Source organism: Brachycentrus maculatus, unplaced genomic scaffold, assembly GCF_059751285.1.
Source record: "Brachycentrus maculatus isolate JH-2025_06_01 unplaced genomic scaffold, ASM5975128v1 h1tg000261l, whole genome shotgun sequence".
Lineage (NCBI taxonomy): Eukaryota > Metazoa > Arthropoda > Insecta > Trichoptera > Brachycentridae > Brachycentrus > Brachycentrus maculatus.
Window position 1 is genome coordinate 1522281 of NW_028281012.1, and position 17586 is coordinate 1539866.

General features: G+C 34.2%; 3 protein-coding genes across 3 annotated transcripts in view; 1 reads left to right on the forward strand and 2 right to left on the reverse strand.

Annotated features, from left to right (window-relative positions):
- Positions 1-17586, reverse strand: part of LOC148305818 (sodium-coupled monocarboxylate transporter 1) — a 50730-nt gene that overhangs the window by 12952 nt on the left and 20192 nt on the right. Inside the window, exons 5-7 of the mRNA XM_088266075.1 lie at positions 17021-17088; positions 15360-15514; positions 14124-14264 (exon numbers count right to left, since the gene is read on the reverse strand). Coding sequence (XP_088122201.1) covers positions 14124-14264; positions 15360-15514; positions 17021-17088 — 364 coding nt within the window. The remainder of the gene's footprint in view (positions 1-14123; positions 14265-15359; positions 15515-17020; positions 17089-17586) is intronic.
- Positions 3774-5381, reverse strand: LOC148305819 (uncharacterized). Its single transcript, XM_088266077.1, has 2 exons — positions 4848-5381; positions 3774-4251 (listed from the first exon to the last, which is right to left on the reverse strand). The coding sequence occupies exons 1-2, from the start codon at positions 5313-5315 to the stop codon at positions 3925-3927; spliced, it is 795 nt and encodes a 264-aa protein (XP_088122203.1). The 5' UTR covers positions 5316-5381; the 3' UTR covers positions 3774-3924.
- Positions 8687-10140, forward strand: LOC148305820 (uncharacterized). The gene is made up of 2 exons (XM_088266076.1): positions 8687-9175; positions 9666-10140. Exons 1-2 carry the CDS (start codon positions 8693-8695, stop codon positions 9999-10001), a joined length of 819 nt encoding a protein of 272 aa, XP_088122202.1. The 5' UTR covers positions 8687-8692; the 3' UTR covers positions 10002-10140.

The following is a 17586-nucleotide window of genomic DNA, read 5'->3' on the forward strand; positions in this document are numbered from 1 at the left end:
GATCACTTAAAATAGCCTATGACGGTCGTAAGCCCCGTAAATGCCTAGACTTCCATGTTCTTCCTCACTTTATTTAGATGTGAAAAAAAAATTATACCAAAGAGCAGTATTTTATGTATACAATTTTAATATTTTATGAACATTTTTTAACCATGTATTTGTCTATAATGCTTGATAATTGTACGGAATCAAATCCATACTAACATATAGGGCCGCTCCCACGGTTACACTTTCCTATTGGCCATCCCAAGTCGAATCCTCGATCAATCAACACGATGATTCAACTAATTCAAGGTTTTTTTCACTTCGTCGTTCAGAACACAATATGGTATTGTGAATCAGAATGATTTTCTATTCATAATAATTTTACAAAATATAGACATATTTGATATTTTTTAATCTTTAATAATAAAAGAAATACATATGTTGCGTATGACAACCTAAAAAGAGTTTATTATGCTATTGTAAATTTACTACTACAGAATGGTATTGTGGGATGGGGAGTAACTTACAACCACATACTGAACTCTGAAAATAATCCAGAGAACAATAATTAATGACACTTTGAAAAGAAAAAGATATCCAACAAAATTATTATTTTTAAAATTTTAATAATAATATGATCACGTCGTGTTAATTGTGGAAAAATATCACGATTTACCTCCCCATCACTTTTTATTTCAACAAATAACATTTTTTCTTACATAATATTTGTTTTTACGCCTCTATCCGATAAATCAAGTCTTTAGTGAAAGTTGCGACTGAAATTTATGAATTTATAATTTCCATAAATCTATGACTTCATTTTTTTAAATATCCAGTGCATTATAATACCGAAATAACGGAAACAGTACCAACAACTAATTAACGTGTTGATTGAAAATAATAGACTTTCTGAATTTAAAAAATTAAAATTCATAATGATATGGCAATTTCGTTTTACTTGAAAATAAATCAACATTAAAAATTATACAATAGTTCTCTAAACAAAAACGGGTAACTTAATATGTAATATTTGATCTGTCTGGGCTTTAGCTTAAAAATAAACAATTTATGGATTGCGTATTTTTTATTAATACTACTTATTTCAGCCTTCTTCTTGTGTCCAGCATTGAAAAAAGGGCCTACCTTGTTTTTTTACGTACCTACTTGTATAGTTAAGGCATTCCGTTCTAATAAAATAAAATTACGCGCATTAATAAACCAGTCATTTTCATTTTTAAACGTTTCCGAAATTACTGTAACTAATTAAAACACTTAATTGTAACGACATTAAAAGATTCATATTTAAAATTGTTTAAATGCTCCTTTTAAATTTTAATAACAAATTGGCCTACCAACAATCCCAGCTCCCAATTGTATCTTAAGATGACAATTTCAAAACGTAATCATTTGAATTCAGTTTGAAATTCGCCACATTCGTGATTTTTAAGCCATAAGCATTACCTCCGAAAACATGTATTCTGGTCAGACAACAGACAAATGTTAATGTCGATCGGTTGTTTACAATTCTTAAACTCCCTGTTCCTATTAATTGCTTGGTAAAAAAAAACGTTACCATAAAAATATTATTGATTATAATTGTTTAAATGAAAGAAAAATCGATTCCATTGGACCGATCGTCTGACATTCTGTGTTGCGCAACTAGAGAACTTACTTAGAAGATAAACGGTATAAGTTTCAAGGTGTGTCCCGAAAATTACGAAATTAGTTTTTTGCCGAAACTTCACTAGGCCCAGGGTGTAAACTAATCGGGTGAGGTGTGGGAGGTTCTCAACTGTACAGTGCACCAAGGTTCAGTCTGCTCTGCATCAGTAAAATCAGGATAACTGATATAGTGCACTCTTGTTTCGAGACGTCACGACGCCCGATGGCGGAACAACGTGAGACGATCAAAGTGTGCACAAAAAAGGTGTCGAAACTCATGAATCGCTCGAGCAACCCTATAGGAAGTAAGTTTCAAGGTGTGTGAAGAAGTTTGAAGAGAACCAGGAGGGGTGGACGATGACCTGTGCCCTGGACGGCCAACAACAAGCCAATCCGATGAAAATCTTATTTAATTAATCAAATTGACCGGAGAATGAGTGTTCGGTTATAAGCAGACGCTCTGAACATTCCGAAAATTGTTGTGCATGGTATCGTTACGGACGATTTGATCTTGCAAAAGATGTGCGCCAAGCTAATCCCAATCATGACACCGCTTCTGCACGTTTACGAGTTCTTAATAGTATAAGCTCATAATGGCCACGGAACAGCAACCATCCCGCAGTCCCGACATAGCTCTAGCCGAATCATTTTAGTTCCCGAGGGTCAAAACCGCATTCCCAGGACGCCGTTTCAACGGCATCATTGCATAATTGCATCATTGCATCACAGCATCAGTATCTATCTAGCTATCCAAGCAGCCGTGACCACAACTGTGAAGGGGGCTTTCGTCGAGGCTTCAAGAGGGTGCACCGGACACGAGAGTCGTTGGAAAAAATGATAGTCGTAGAGAGTAATTTGAAGATTATTTACAATTTGTACCGGTATTGTTAATCAGTATTTTTTTTAAAATTTATATTTATTTTTTTACTTTTAGGACGCACCTGTGTAGGTCCATATTTTATATGGATAAAGAAAGATATTTAAGTATGCCAAATACTTGAACGTGGTCAGGTTAGGAGTCGTAACAATCGGCGGGTATGTATGACGAGATGCATGAACGTGGAAGAGGCAAATAATGTTTGCAATGACAGAGTGGTGTGGCGTTCTATTCTCTCTGCCTACCCCTGCGGTGAAGCGGCGTGATGGTTAGTTAGTTAGTTAGTTAAAAAGATATTTTATAACAATTATGTTTTGGCTGTCGTAATATTATTAGGGGTTTGTAAAAGAAAAAACACTTGTTTTTTACCACTTGAGTTTATTTCGGAAGCGATGCTTCGGAAGCTATGCTAGTTTCGGAAGCTATGCTTTCATCTTTAGGTCTAAATACATATAAACATATTTTATATTCAGACATGAAGATGGAAGCAAAGCTTCCGAAAAAAATCGTTATAATAAAATAAACTGGTAAAAAACAAGTGATTTTCTTTTACAATTTCGTCAAGTCTTACCACAAAGTGATTGCCGAAACAATAAATAAAATATTGGTAGGAGGTTATATCAATATTTCACGTGTCTCATACCAAGCACTCAAAGATAAATAGTAGATCATATTATTGTACCACAACATAAAAATTAGTTAATTTTGAATATATTTATTTTACGACTTTTGGGACGCACATGTCTAGGTCTAAGATATTTAAACAACAATTATGTTTTGGTTGTCGTAATATTGGTATGTATCAACACTTCACGTGTCTCATACCAGGCCCTCACCAAAAAGTTACATTTCCAATATTGCACAAAAAATCCTTTAAATGCAAATCTATTCTGTGTACTGTATTTTATAGAAATATAAATTAAAGTTGCGACAAAACGTGATCAATCCTGTGTCAATATGAAATCATTAAATCATGCCAAACGTAACAATTTCACAAGTAACAATTCCTGTTTACTTCAAATCATTTATAATGGAAATGTAAAGTTTCTGTGAGGACCTCAACATGTTATTGTACGACGACATAAAAATATGTTTATTTTTTAAAATTCAAGAGTCACGGTACACTTTGTCGATATCGAAAAAAAATCCATAGGGTGCTTGTGCACTATACGGAATTTTACTGTCCGGCAGCCCGGTTAGCATCATAAAACGGACGATTGGCTTGTGCTTTTGTCCGTCTTTCTTCGGATCGGTGCGCTTGATAGATGCGTTATCTCCGTGCGCGTAAACTCGATCACGATAAACTGTCGTAGTAGCTTTAATTTTTTTTAAACCGGATGGCTGGACGATAAAATTCCGTGTAGTGCACAAGCGCTCACACTGGAACAGTCTAGCAGGCATTATCTCCTCCTCGACACAACATAGAGCCACAGAGCTAGGCCGTACAGCAGACTCAACACGGACAAGATGGTCGCCACCAGCATGAGCTGGAATCTGTTATGCTCGTCCAGGAGGAAGTGGCGCGGAGTGGACGGGTCGCTGGTGCTGCGGATCAAGATGTCTGGTCCAGGGGTGTGGCGCAGCCGGTAGCGAGGGGTGGTTTTGGTCCTTCGCCCCGGCCCGTACAACACGATGTAGAACACGTTCAAGCAGTCTAAGTTTTCTGGGTATTTTTCAACGTCACATTCTGGACTATCTATCACTCCGCAGGCTATTATGAGTTTAACCTAAAGAATAAGAAAATTCAGCGAAATGAGGGGCCTTGTGTCTTGATTCATTTTCTCGTTTCTATTTTATTTTTTAATAATGGTAAACATGCCAAAATCTCTTTTCAGAGGCTTGGGAAGACAAATTAAACTAACGAATTTATCCATCAAAACATATACACATATGTGTAAATTATCCGACTGAAGACAACATCCGAGTCCATCTTTTTTATGGAAGCAACTATTTTAAAAACTTTTTAAAAATTAATTTCGGGTTGTGGTCCCGTGGTTAATACTTCCGACTGAGACAAAAGCCTGAGTCTGAGTCCGAGTTCGAGCCCCACCCTGTCACGACCTATTTCCTATTTTCAAACTAACGCCGCTTAGGCCGATAGTATTGGATTTTTGTATAATAAAAACGCAAATATTAGCTTGCGATTGACTGACAGCAAACCCGCCCCGGCGGAGCTAGTTCTACAGTTTATGGTATTCAAGTATGCCATTGGGCGAGGCAATGGAAATCTTCGATGTACCCTATTTTTAGTTACGTTCTCGTGGCGTGAGATACTACTCCATCTGAAAGCCACTATTACATATTATATTTCAGAAATAATTACCACAGATGACAACGTTATTGATATGTTATAAAGTCCGGTATCATTTATTAGACTGCTCCAATGTATGTCTTCACCTTCTCTTTTTACTCCGACATAGTTGTTGTGAATGCAAGTATCGTTGCGCACCCAGATTTGCCAGTCTTTAAGTAGCGGTGTCTCCGTTTGCGAGAAATTGAATTCTCTCACATCGCGACCCTTCCTCGACATCGTGTAGATGAATAGATGAGAGAAAACATCGCTGGAGTTGAATAGAAAACAACTCGTATTTTGCACCTTCCAATAGTATAATCCTCTGTTCTTGTGAGAATCTTCGAAATAACTGTGGGCCAGATTGACGTGCATACATTCCTCGTACATCGGCACCGGAAACTTTGGTCCTAAACAAGCGTCAGCAATTAGTTTTTGCTCTAAAATCGAAAAAACCTCCACGTAAAACGAAGTATACAATAAAACCAACTCTTTGAACATTTTTACAGAAAACAACGTAAGTAATGCGAAAATTCAATAATTGTCAGAATAATAAACTACATTACATTATTGTTATTATTATCATTCTTTTATCTTATTATTCACAAAGGAATTATTTTCAAATAAAATATTTATTGGTACTTAACTAGGTAATAAAGTATATATTACTTAAATACCTATATGTGTGAGGAAGCTGTTCGCAATTTAAGCAATCAACCACAAACAACTAAAAATGCTTTTTTTTTTTTCATAAAAGTCCCTTTGGACCAATACACCTAAACAACTAAAAATGCTTTTGATTTTTTGCATAAAAGTCCCTTTGGACCAATACACCTAAACAACTATAAATGCTTTTGATTTTTTTGCATAAAAGTCCCTTTGGACCAATACCATTTTACAGCACCAGACGTACCGTAAAGTGGGTATACTTTGCACCATGGGTGATACTTTGCACCACCTTCTGTAAAGAAATTGTAGAGCTGGTCATCTCTGATACATGTCATTTTTCATTCTACTTTCTATTGTTTCTGATAGATGGCACTTCAATCTACTTTTTAGTTTACAGAAGTAACAGTCGGTCGCTATTGCTTCAATGCGTTTTTCCTGTCCGAACGTAAAGTAAGTTTTCTGTCTGAAAATTGTGTCCGAAAAAATCCAGTGGAATCAGTATACTGAAACTAGTTACAACAAGTGAGTGGTCTCTAAATCGTAGGTAGATAGGCCCTGCTTTTCTCAAATGCTGTATTTTTTAGTTACGTTGTCAAGTTTATGTAAAAATAATATTTTTTTAAGAACTGACTTGTATTGACCACATTTGGGGTAACATTGCACCAAGTGCAAAGTATCCACAAAAGGCCATAGTTAATTAATTTGATGAAAAGTCTTAAAACGGCTTATACAACTTGACATGTTTGCTAAATATCTATTGGTTTTGTGTACTTACTTAATTCCTGATGGTATATTTTTTTCAAAAATGTCAAGAACACACAAACAGCGGCCTTATGCCAGACGATACTGCGATTTTACACCGAAGAGAGTGGAGCAGTGTTTGGAGGCCATTCGAAATGGTACAATCAGTCAAAGAAAGGCTGAAGAAATTTTCGAAATCCCCAGAAGGACGATTAACTATAAGCTCAAAGGTCAGCACACAAAACCTGTGGGAAAACCTCCGATATGTGACAAGGGCGAAGAGCAATCCTTCATTAACTGCATAGTAGACATGAGTGAGTACGGTTTCCCAGTGAGTGTTTTTAACATTCGCTACATTCTAATAGCCTATTTGGATAGATTTGGCAGAAGAGTACGAATATTAAAGAACAACGTACCAGGCTCTGAATGGATAAGATCATTTTTGCAAAGACATAAAACCTAGACTGTTGCTAAAACTAGTCAGTTGCTTAATCGGTTGCCATTAAAAGCGTATGACGATGACGTGCGCCAGAGTTTTCAACAGTTTTTGGAAGAAAACAGATTCAACCCAAAGAATTCAGTCTTAAAACGCAGGAAAACGATACCGATAGATCCAGGTAAGAGCATTGCTCACGATCCAAATGTCGAAATGAACGTTGACGAGACACAAATGCTACCTGAACCAACTACATCAATGATCCCACCTTCCGCATCGAAACTTCCAGCATATCTAGCATTAACTGATTATAGTTCATACGGAAGCTTTGAGGAAGAGGGAGAAGAACAAAAACGATGACTGAAACCAGTTATCGTATTTGTTCTTCCGTTTCATTAGGACCAGTAAAAAAGAAGATGGGAGAATATGTCGTTTTTCATTATGAAGGAGAAAAAATTCCGGGATAGATTTTGGAAATAAAGAAAGACAGAGCTGTTAAATCCACGCAGGAGAGTCTCAAATCGTGGAAGTGGCCGATGAAGGATGACTTTCTTCAATATTCTTGGAAGGATGTAGCGGGTTTCATAAAAGAACCGAAAATGCAATCCAAAAGAGGTTTCTTTACCGTCCCGGAACTTGACCATATTTAGACCTAATTTAATTTTAATTCCTATTACATATGTAGTACGATATGTTTTAATATTCACCTTTTATTTTATATAATTTTAAACCTTCAGTATTGAAAAAAAAAACATTTTTGTTAGATTTTTAAATATTTAAAAAAAAAAAATTCTATCAAGTGTCTTATTTTTCCATAATTATACAATATTATAATCTGCATTTAGTGAACTGTGAGCCAAAACCCTTCATAAGGTGCAACAAAACTTGTAGGATAGTCTTTACTTTGCATAAATTTGGATTCTAGTACGAAAAGTGTAGAGAAAATATCATGGTGCAAAGTTGTACTTTACCCCGGGATACTTTGCACCAAAATATAAATATAAAAAAAAAATACAGGCAAAATAGATAAAAATTTAAAAACGTATCAGACATGTTACAGGTATATGTGTTATTACATTGCAATAGTTGAAACCTCAGAAAAAGTAAAAAACCTGATCTGAATAGACAATTTTTTGAAAAAATGCAGTATTTTGGTGCAATGTATACCCACTTTACGGTACGTCAAAAGCATGATGTAAATAAATTATTATACATCTTGGATACCTCAATGAAATTTCATCTACGAGATCATTCATTTTCATTTTGTAATATTTTTAACATTATTAACTTTTAATCTAGTTTTTGGTTAATTAACAGTTACTAGGTAGGTACATGTTCAAACTATCTTATTAAGTATATTATTTCGAGGAATAATAATAATAACAATAACAATTTTTCGGAATTCGCAGACCACATCTTATCAAATAATAATTCATTCAATTTTGAAGATGGGATAGAAATTTTACATTGTAATAATAGAATTAAGAAGAAAAATTAAATATAATTAACAATCAAATAAACTTAAGTCAAAGTCCCATTTTTAATATTTTTCCCATAAAATCAAACCCAACCTAAACAGAGTTATCCCCTTCCTTGCTCTTACCCCTCCTTAAAACACCATTACCCACACCCCTACCCTTTTGAAACCCAACAACTTGTACACTGTTTCTTTTATATAATTATATATATATATATATATATATATATATATATATATATATATATATATATATATATATATATATATATATATATATATGTTTAGTCATAAATTAAACCCTGAAGAGGGCAACAGGTTGTTGCCGAAACTAGTTCGTTAATAAAAATGTGAGTGGATCAAAACACAAAGTATTTTTATTTCTCGAAATAATATATCAATATGATCCACAAAGTTAATGCTTTCAATATTCAAAACATATCTTGTTAAGTACTATTTTTTTTTTTTAAATACAGAAATTCCTTTGTGGAAAGTATTATATTAATTTGAAAATATCTATGCATTCTGACAATCATTTTGGATTTTGGATTGTTTATGTTACTTTCAGTAGAAATGTTTAAGGAATTGGTATTATTATGCACATTATTTTACATGGAGGTCTTCACCGCCAACTTGAAAATGCTTGCATCGGCTTGTGTAGGACCACATTTCCCGGCGCAAATTGACGAGGAATGTTACTACGTCAATTTGAGCCACCAAGTTTATAAAGGACCTGAGAGAAACAAGTTAAATTACAATTGGAATGTGCTGAATTCCAGCTGTTTCCTGTTTAATACCAGTGGCGTCTTCTCGCACGTGGAATTACACGTAAAGCTAAAAAAGGGTCGAGATGTGAGCCAATTCAACTTTCAGCAAACACTGATACCTCCAATAGAGGAAGGTCAATATTGGATGCGGAATGGCTCCTGCATTCACACCAATTACTTTGGAGTGGAGCCAGACGGTGAAAAGTTAAAGTGGTATAGTCTACTCAGTGACTTCGCTTACTTTAACTTTACGACGTTAATGAAATCGAGGGTAATTATTGGTTCAGTATGATATGCTATAGATAGTAATATGGCTAGTAATAGCCATGAGTTTATACTCTACATTTTGGCAAAGCAAAACCAGTACAGTTCGTGAAGTAGTGGAATGATGTGACTGAATTTAGAAATCGATATCGATATAAAATGTTGCGATGTGTAGAGACATATTATGTCATATTCTCTTCCCAATTCTATTTCAACCACAAGCAGACAAGCTTCTGGAAAATATTTCTCTGGTTATTCCTTTAAAGAAAATGAAAAAAAATAATGTTGAAATTATATTCCACATGTCATGAAATGTTTTGTACTAACATTAACTGATGGAACTGCATTTTACAGAATAAAATAACGTTATGACATTACCAGTCTTGTGGTGTCGGTTACGACGAAACTCGGTTGCTGATAAAATAAAAGGAATGTGGAAAAAACTACATAGTTGTTATTTTTATTATATATCATGAATTGCCTTGTTTCGTTTTAAGGTTAAATTGAAAGTTCGCTGCGGATTGATAGAAAGTCCAGAATGCGACGTGGTCAAGTACCCGGAGAACTTGGAGTGCCTGCACTTGTTCTACATCAAGCTGTTTGGTCCGAGCAAGTCCGAGACCACCACCACCCGCTACCGGCTCCTCCACAGCCCCCGCCCCCGGCCGAGACCCACCCCCGTCAGCTCCACCACCGACCGCTCTACCCCGCGGCACTTTGCCCTCAACGAGTACAACGTGTTCAGCCTCATGCTGGTAGCGACCGTCTTGTCAGTGCTGAGTGTGTTCTACGGCTTGATCCTTTGGGTCTATATCGTATCCAAGGGATCCTAATCTTCCCGACTTTCAATACGGTTACAGTCAATTCGGTGCGATATGGCCAAATAATAACCGATTTTTTTTTGGCCGGTGATTGAAGATCATGACTTGGATGATATAATAATAATAACTCTTTATTCCAGCTTGACTAAGTGGTGGGTGTAATACTTAGCCAGCCATATATGTTTTACAACATTTTTTTACAATGAAACTAAAAATAATAAACAAATAAGAGAGTGAAAGAAAATAATAATAATGATAATAAATTTGAAGAGATGTAGATAAACATTAGCTCGCTGGCAAACGCAGCACTGTGCTCCAATGCCGCCACATGTCCAGCCCCCATCTGTGCTCCACATATATGTATGTAGTTCCAACAAAACCACACAACACGACCAATTATGACTTTGTTGCGTGAAAAGTTTCCTGGTCGCGTAATTTCACTTTTTGGCGATATCAAATGGCCACCAAGATCGTGCGATTTGACACCGTTTGATTTTTTTCTGTGAGGCTACGCAAAAGATCGTGTTTATGCGAATAATCTCCGAGCTCTAAACACATTCAAAACCAACATTACTCAAGTTATGACCAAGATACCGCCCGAAATGTGCAAAAAAGTGGTTAAAAAATTACCTCAAAAGAATCGCATGCATCAAATCTTCCCGGGGTGCCATTTGAATAATATTGTTTTTCACACTTAATCGTAAAGTCCAAACTTTATAATGAAATAAAAATTTCATAAAAAATGTATCGCTGTGTGCGTTTTTTTAGCTTTTCTTTCGAAACCGAAAAATTAATGACCCTGTATGTAATCATTAATTAATTTGATGTTTTTGTTTATAATATATTTCACATTACAAGTTTACATAACCGTGAGTTCTTCTTATTCTGTGTCCCATTTTCATAAAATCAGTCATATTTTAATTTATATTTGAAACACTAACTTTGTGATTTTCTATTTTATAATTGAAATGTAATTTTTTTTAAATTACTATAAATATTTTATTATAATTATAGTATTAATCAGTCTTGATAAAGAAGCGGTTAGGTTTGAAACCGGTAGATATAATAATTAAGTTATAATAAAATATTTATAGTGATTTTAAAACAAAGGTCCTTTTTAATTATATCAGAGATATAAATTTATTTTTAGCATGGCACGAAGGGACCTAGTTTCTTCACAAAATTAGTACATTTTGTCATATCGCTCACTCCTTTCAAGAACATCATAAATCAAAATCGTCAATTTTCAGTTGTGCATGTTTTCCGAATGCCCAGAAAATGTACTATATCCCAGCTAAAGAGGCATATTTTTTACTTAATATTTACCCACTACAGGGCAGAAAGTGTTGTTTTTGCATTTTGGAGAAAAGGTATTGTTCAATTATTTTTTGAAATATACTAAATATTTTTCAAATGGAGGAAACCTTCAGGTTTAACCAAAAAAGATCTGTTACACGGTAAAAAAGTCAATAAGCGGCTTGATATTTATTTTTAATACATTGTATTATATTTTAAAACTTTAAAACGTTCTCCTGAAAAATCTTTTTTTTTTATTTATTTATGACGTTCTTGAAAGGAGTGAGCGATATGAGAACAGTCAATCCAAGAAACCCACAATCTTTGGATTTGCAAGTAAAAAATGCTCTAGGAAAATGAAAAACTAGTAAAGAGTTTTCTTATCAACCATTTAATTGAAAGTGAGAATAAGATGTCTCAGGTTTTCGATAAAAGCACCAGTGATTACAAATAAGAGGATATTTTTTCTTTTAAGTGTGATGAAGCCTGGACTTTCGACAGTCAAGATAAATAGGTGCTGTGCAAACATAAACGTTGGATTTGTCAAAAAATGAGGCGATAGGGTTTTTTTAATCTCAGGAATCTTGTTTTTTTTTAATGACGACTGATACAGCGACAAAGTTCAGCATCAATTTGGTATAATGAAACTCAGAATTCGCTATTTACAAGTCCAATGTAAATGATTTATGCCCAATTTATTGTCTGGACAGATCTCATTATTTATACGAGCGTAATATACATACCTACGTCAAAATCGTTTCGAAATGTTTTTGATTTACGTCATACTTCAATTGATTGCCTAGCAAATGACCAATATGAATCTTGGTCTGGAATAAAAGCTTATATCAACAAAATATGTTCATTTCTTGCATGTTTTCCGCAGATACTTTGTGGCACATTTTATAAACATTATAATCATTATTATCCTAAATTAGGATTTTTACGGAGTGTGTGGAAATTTTTGGTGAGAGTATTTTAATGTTTTTAATGTTTTAGAAATAAAATAAAACCCGATGATGACAAGGTTCTTGTCGAAACCGCTAGGTTAAATTGTATTAATAAAAAAAAGTGGTTTACACAAAGTTAATTAATTTTATAAAATATGTGCAATTCGAATAAATGGTATTTTTTTTAAATGAACTACAACGCTAAATCTAAAACAAACACCCATCCAAAGAAAACATAGATAACTGTATTTTTTTTAATTTAAACAATACATAATACCATTCTCTTTTTTTGTAAAAAACATTTCTGGTGGTTTAAGGTTACCTACCGGTCATAATAAAATCGGAAATATTTATTTTTTATGTCAGTTTTACGTCAGTACACTTGACTGATTGATAGTTAAGAGGGGCAATTAAAGCGATTATCGTTTGTGACCTTTCATTGATAATGAATTAAGACAGTTTCGAATTGCGTAAATTTGTCAAATGTCAAAACGACCCCAGGACTCATTGTAACAATAATGGTGATTATACCACTTCATTCATTTTTGGTAATTATTAATATATATTTTTTAAAAGGGAAAATGATGTGTTTTTATTATTTACATAAATAATTCAATTTCAAACTATTTCTGTGAGCCTAAGCGACTGATTATTATAAATAGGTATCAAATTGTGGTAGAGTAGGCTCGAACCGAGAAACTCTGACTTAAAAGTCCGCGACACAATGGATAAATATCACGATGTGTGATTATTGGCTAATAAATTAATATAAAAATCACAAAACTATCGATAACATTCTATTGAAATATGTAAAGAAATAAGGGATATATGAAGGTTCAAACTTAAGATATTTTTAAAAAACGTGCGTTCACATTCGTCATCAAATTTCCGTCATCGAACGTTTTATGACGTCATATGGTTTATTGTCTATGGTTTAAAGAGCTGTTATATGTAGTAGTAGTGTGGATTGTTTGTTTACCACTACACTACCATTTGTGTTATGCAAATATGAGGGGAGAGGGGGTGGGAGGGATGACCATAGACATCAACAAATAGAGCCGCTAATAATTTAGCAATGCCACCAATATTAATATAACTCCATCGTTTCTATGACGTCGTTCATTGCCAACTTACGAAAATAACGTTTTTTCGAAAGCAAAATTTCCAAAAGAAAATGATGAATGAAAATATTAATTATATCGGCTATTATAAACACTTCACTAGTCTAATACAATTCTTTATGGGTTGAGTATGTTAAATTAGATATTTCTCCCGTCTGACAAGGATCATTGTATGAATAAAGATCCTAAATGTCCCGTTTACCTGACTGTCTAGGGGAGGTTTTACTTCAAAGATTTTTTTTAAATAATGAATTTAATGTCCTTTAACTGGAACAAAATATGGTATTCGGATGAGAGTACTTATTTGTTATATATTTATATACTGGCATAAATATCATTTGATACGCTTAATATTTCATGGTTTGTCATCGCTGATGTAATAGAGCATTTATCGAAACGACTATACGCTATTGAAGTATCTCATTGAAACTCAACTGACCAAATGTGGAGGTCAGTTTCCACCTTAACACCAGCATTGCTACAAGAGTATTGTATTCCAATAGATACCTAAATCAGTATTGTCTGGACTAAAGCCGTTGACTCAAATAAGAACGGACATAAATTTGTGACAAGTAGTCTTTTTAACTGGTTTCGCCTGTGATTTTATGAAAACTATTTCTCTACAAAAAATATGGAAGTCTGAAAATAGAAATATGAAAAAAAAACTCCTATAATTGGAGATAATCCAGATTTGTAAACAAGTATTTGGATATACTGAAAATGTTGTAAATTAATAACGGAATATGAATGAATAGTATTTTATCACTTACTTCCTGGCTTGGCAGATTCTTTCCACGGATAAGTATTTTTGAATAGACGCCTGATTAGCGCAAAACATGGATGTCCAGTAAAACGATCCACCAATCACAACAGTCCAAAAGCTATGACGCACAGTGGGATCTGGGTCCATGCTAAATATAAAAATAATAAAAAAATATTAAATTTAGTGGCGACACCTAGCAGTGCTAAAATCAAGCTCATTTCGACCACAAATTCCTTAATTCAGTCTTAAAATGATTTAACGCATAACAAAAAGTTTCACTTTACTTGTATTTTTTCTTGTACTAGAAATCATTAATGGCCATTAGATTAAAGTTGTGTACTGACATTTCTTGGTAGAACTGCATTTTATAAAATTAAATTAGAACCATGTAATTTTTCCACATGAATTTTATTCAACCAGCAACCGGGTTTCGTCGTAACCGACATCCAGTCTGATAAGTCGGTTACGACGAAACCCGGTTGCTGGTCAAATAAAATTCGTGTTGAGAAAAAATTTCATACTTGTTATTTTATTTTATAAATGGCTATATTTATTCCAAAATGTAAGCACGGATACAGAATATATAAAGCAACAACCATATGGTTTTCGCATCGTGACCGACATCATCAGACTGATCTGACATCGGACCAATGATCCTATATTGTCAGACTAGTCTTATGATGTCGATAACAATGAAAACCGGTCACTGGTCAAATAAAATAAAAGTGAAAAAACTATGTAATTGTTGTTTTACACAAAGTCCAGTTTTATCAAAAAATGTCAGTACAAAATTTTAAACTAGTTATACAGTCATTGATATTCACAATTTCAGCGAGGCGTGGTGTATGTTTTCTTGATTGATTGTATAATATATAAAAATTACGCTTGCTCCGAATAGATTCAAAACTTCGGTCATATTCATTACGGTCATTTTCGGTCATAGAATTATTGTATATTTTATTAATACGAAAATGCAGTCAGTGGGACAGTCAGTTCACAGAACGATTTTTTTAATCGTGGCGTGAATGATCGAAAAATGCAGTTCATGATTGCTGTCTCGCTTCCACACATTTGTTAGAGTGAAATAAAATATCTCACGTAAACATAAATAGCACAAGATGACAAGGACCGTTCGACCATTAGATCAAGTATCGATGGATTTGACCGTCGATCTCGGGAATATTTATCAAAACATCACACACACATTCTTTTATGTGAGAGATAGTTAAGTGTAAATAATTACTTGAAAATTTCCAGTCTCTCGGTTTCATATGACAAATTCCATACTGTAGTAGCTCCTGCGACCATGTATTCACCCAGTGCGAGGATGGTTATTATCGATCCAATAAGTACGAGTGCTTGGAACATATCCGTCATTATAACAGCCTTCATACCACCCTACGAAAGATAATAATAATTGTACAATTTACTCATATTTTTTAACATTAAATTTTCTTTATAAAATTAAACAACTTTGTTTTTAACCACTTTTTATTGGTACACTTTTTCTCCAACCGGTTCGCGACAAGAACTTTGTCATGATCAGGGTTTATCTACTAATCCTAAAACATTGAAATACTCATAGTTAGGTGAGTGGGTGGGTTTAACCCTTCCCTTGTAACGATGCCAAAAACTTCCGCGCGCTCTGTACACCATATGAAAATGTTATTTAAAAAACGGGAAAAATTCGACGGAAATAGATATGTATTTCCTCTTTTTTAGATATTTACCAGAGCTAACACTACAAAATTGATGGATTTCAACTTCAACAATGCTCAATAAACGCAACATTTAGGAGTATTTACATTTTTGGCATCGTAAGGGAAGGGTTAAATCCGCCCACTCACCTAACTATGAGTATTTCAATGCTTCAGAATTAGTTCATAAACCCTGAGGTTCTTGTCGAAACCGGCTGGAGAAAAACTGTACCAATAAAAAAGTGGTTAAAAAAAAATTAATTTATTTTATAAAGTTTATAAAATGTGCCACAAAGTATCTGCGAAAAACATTCAAGAAATTAAATTTTATGTTTACACGAAGGTAAGGTGATCAATGCTGAGTTCCGAATTCTCGAATCTGGGAGTGGCATATATTTGGTAGGATACTGATGATAAGTAAATGAGTTTAGGATGAAGAACGTTACTGTCTAAAGGAAATGAGGGAGGAATAGCGGTTGCCGTTAATTAAAAAAATATATACTTCACGACGCCACTTTAACTCGGCAATCGGTATTCTGAAAACCCACGCAATGATCTCTATACAGATGTATTTGTAGATGATATTGGATTTGTTATAACCTTAATCTTTATCCGCATGTGATGGTGCATAGATTCAAGCACTATGTTTCTAAATTAAACCATGTATATAGAAGTGTGGTTGTCAATCATGGGTAGAATTGGTGAATGTTACACGTGTGTAAAGTGATCACTTAAACCAGACTGTTGTAAATAACGGTTGTAAGCCCCGTAAATGCCCAGACTTCTATATTCTTCTCAATCTATGTTGAGATGAGAAAACATAATATGTGCAAGTAGTTAATTCGAGTGTCCGCCTCCGTAGTGTAATGGTCAGCACGCTCGGCTACTGTATTGGAGGTCCCGGGTCCCGATTCACAGGGAGGGTCAAATAAATAGAAGTGATTTTTTCCACTCTAATATTTATTCAATACTACCCTGGACTGGTACCTGGAGCGGGGACTGATCACCTTTCCTTCATGTTTTAACGATCAAGATAACATTGCATTTGTATGAAGGGTTTGCAGATGAAGTTAATTAACCATGGAAAATGGGAACGGGCGGTCCGCATACCTAGAAATCTGGAGGAAGACCAAGAGCTGGTCGCAGAAATCGGGAGATACGCATTCGAGAGAGAGACAATTTATTAATATGGAAAGATTCAACTTACAAAAGAAGCGTAGAATATGCAAACGATGTAAACCAGGGTAACAGCTATATATGTGTTCAATCCAGTAACTGAAACAGATACAAACCAATTAAATCATACAGACTTTGGGACCCATGTGTAAAATTTTATTTTTTTCGCAGTTATTTGGATTTGATCACAAAGTATAATTTCAGAAAATCCCCTATTTTACGTTTTTTGAGTTATTTTATTCTCTCAACACATCGTACATTGATAGCGATCAAACAAAATGACAAATCGCTCACTGCTTTCAAGAACGTCATAAATAAAAAAAACTTGATTTTTCAGGAGTTAATGAGGAGGAATATTTTTAAAGTTTAACAATATAATACAATATCAAGCCACTTATTGAACTTTTTACTGTGCAACAGATCTTTTTACGTAAAACTTGAAGGTTTTTTCTCCATTTGAAAAATATTAAATATATTTAAAAAAGAAATAAACAATACCCTTTCTTCAAATTGCAAAAACAACACTTTCTGCCCTGTAGCGGGTAAATATTAAGTTAAAAATATGCCGCTCTTGCTTGGATACAGTAGGTACATTTT

Bases quoted from the DNA above. Each gene is read 5' to 3' on its own strand.
- LOC148305820 (XM_088266076.1), top strand. From the start codon at position 8,693: ATGTTACTTTCAGTAGAAATGTTTAAGGAATTGGTATTATTATGCACA. The intron at 9,176-9,665 runs GTAATTATTGGT...TTTCGTTTTAAG, and splicing joins CGACGTTAATGAAATCGAGG to GTTAAATTGAAAGTTCGCTG.
- LOC148305819 (XM_088266077.1), bottom strand. From the start codon at position 5,315: ATGTTCAAAGAGTTGGTTTTATTGTATACTTCGTTTTACGTGGAGGTT. The intron at 4,252-4,847 runs GTAATTATTTCT...CTTATTCTTTAG, and splicing joins CAATAACGTTGTCATCTGTG to GTTAAACTCATAATAGCCTG.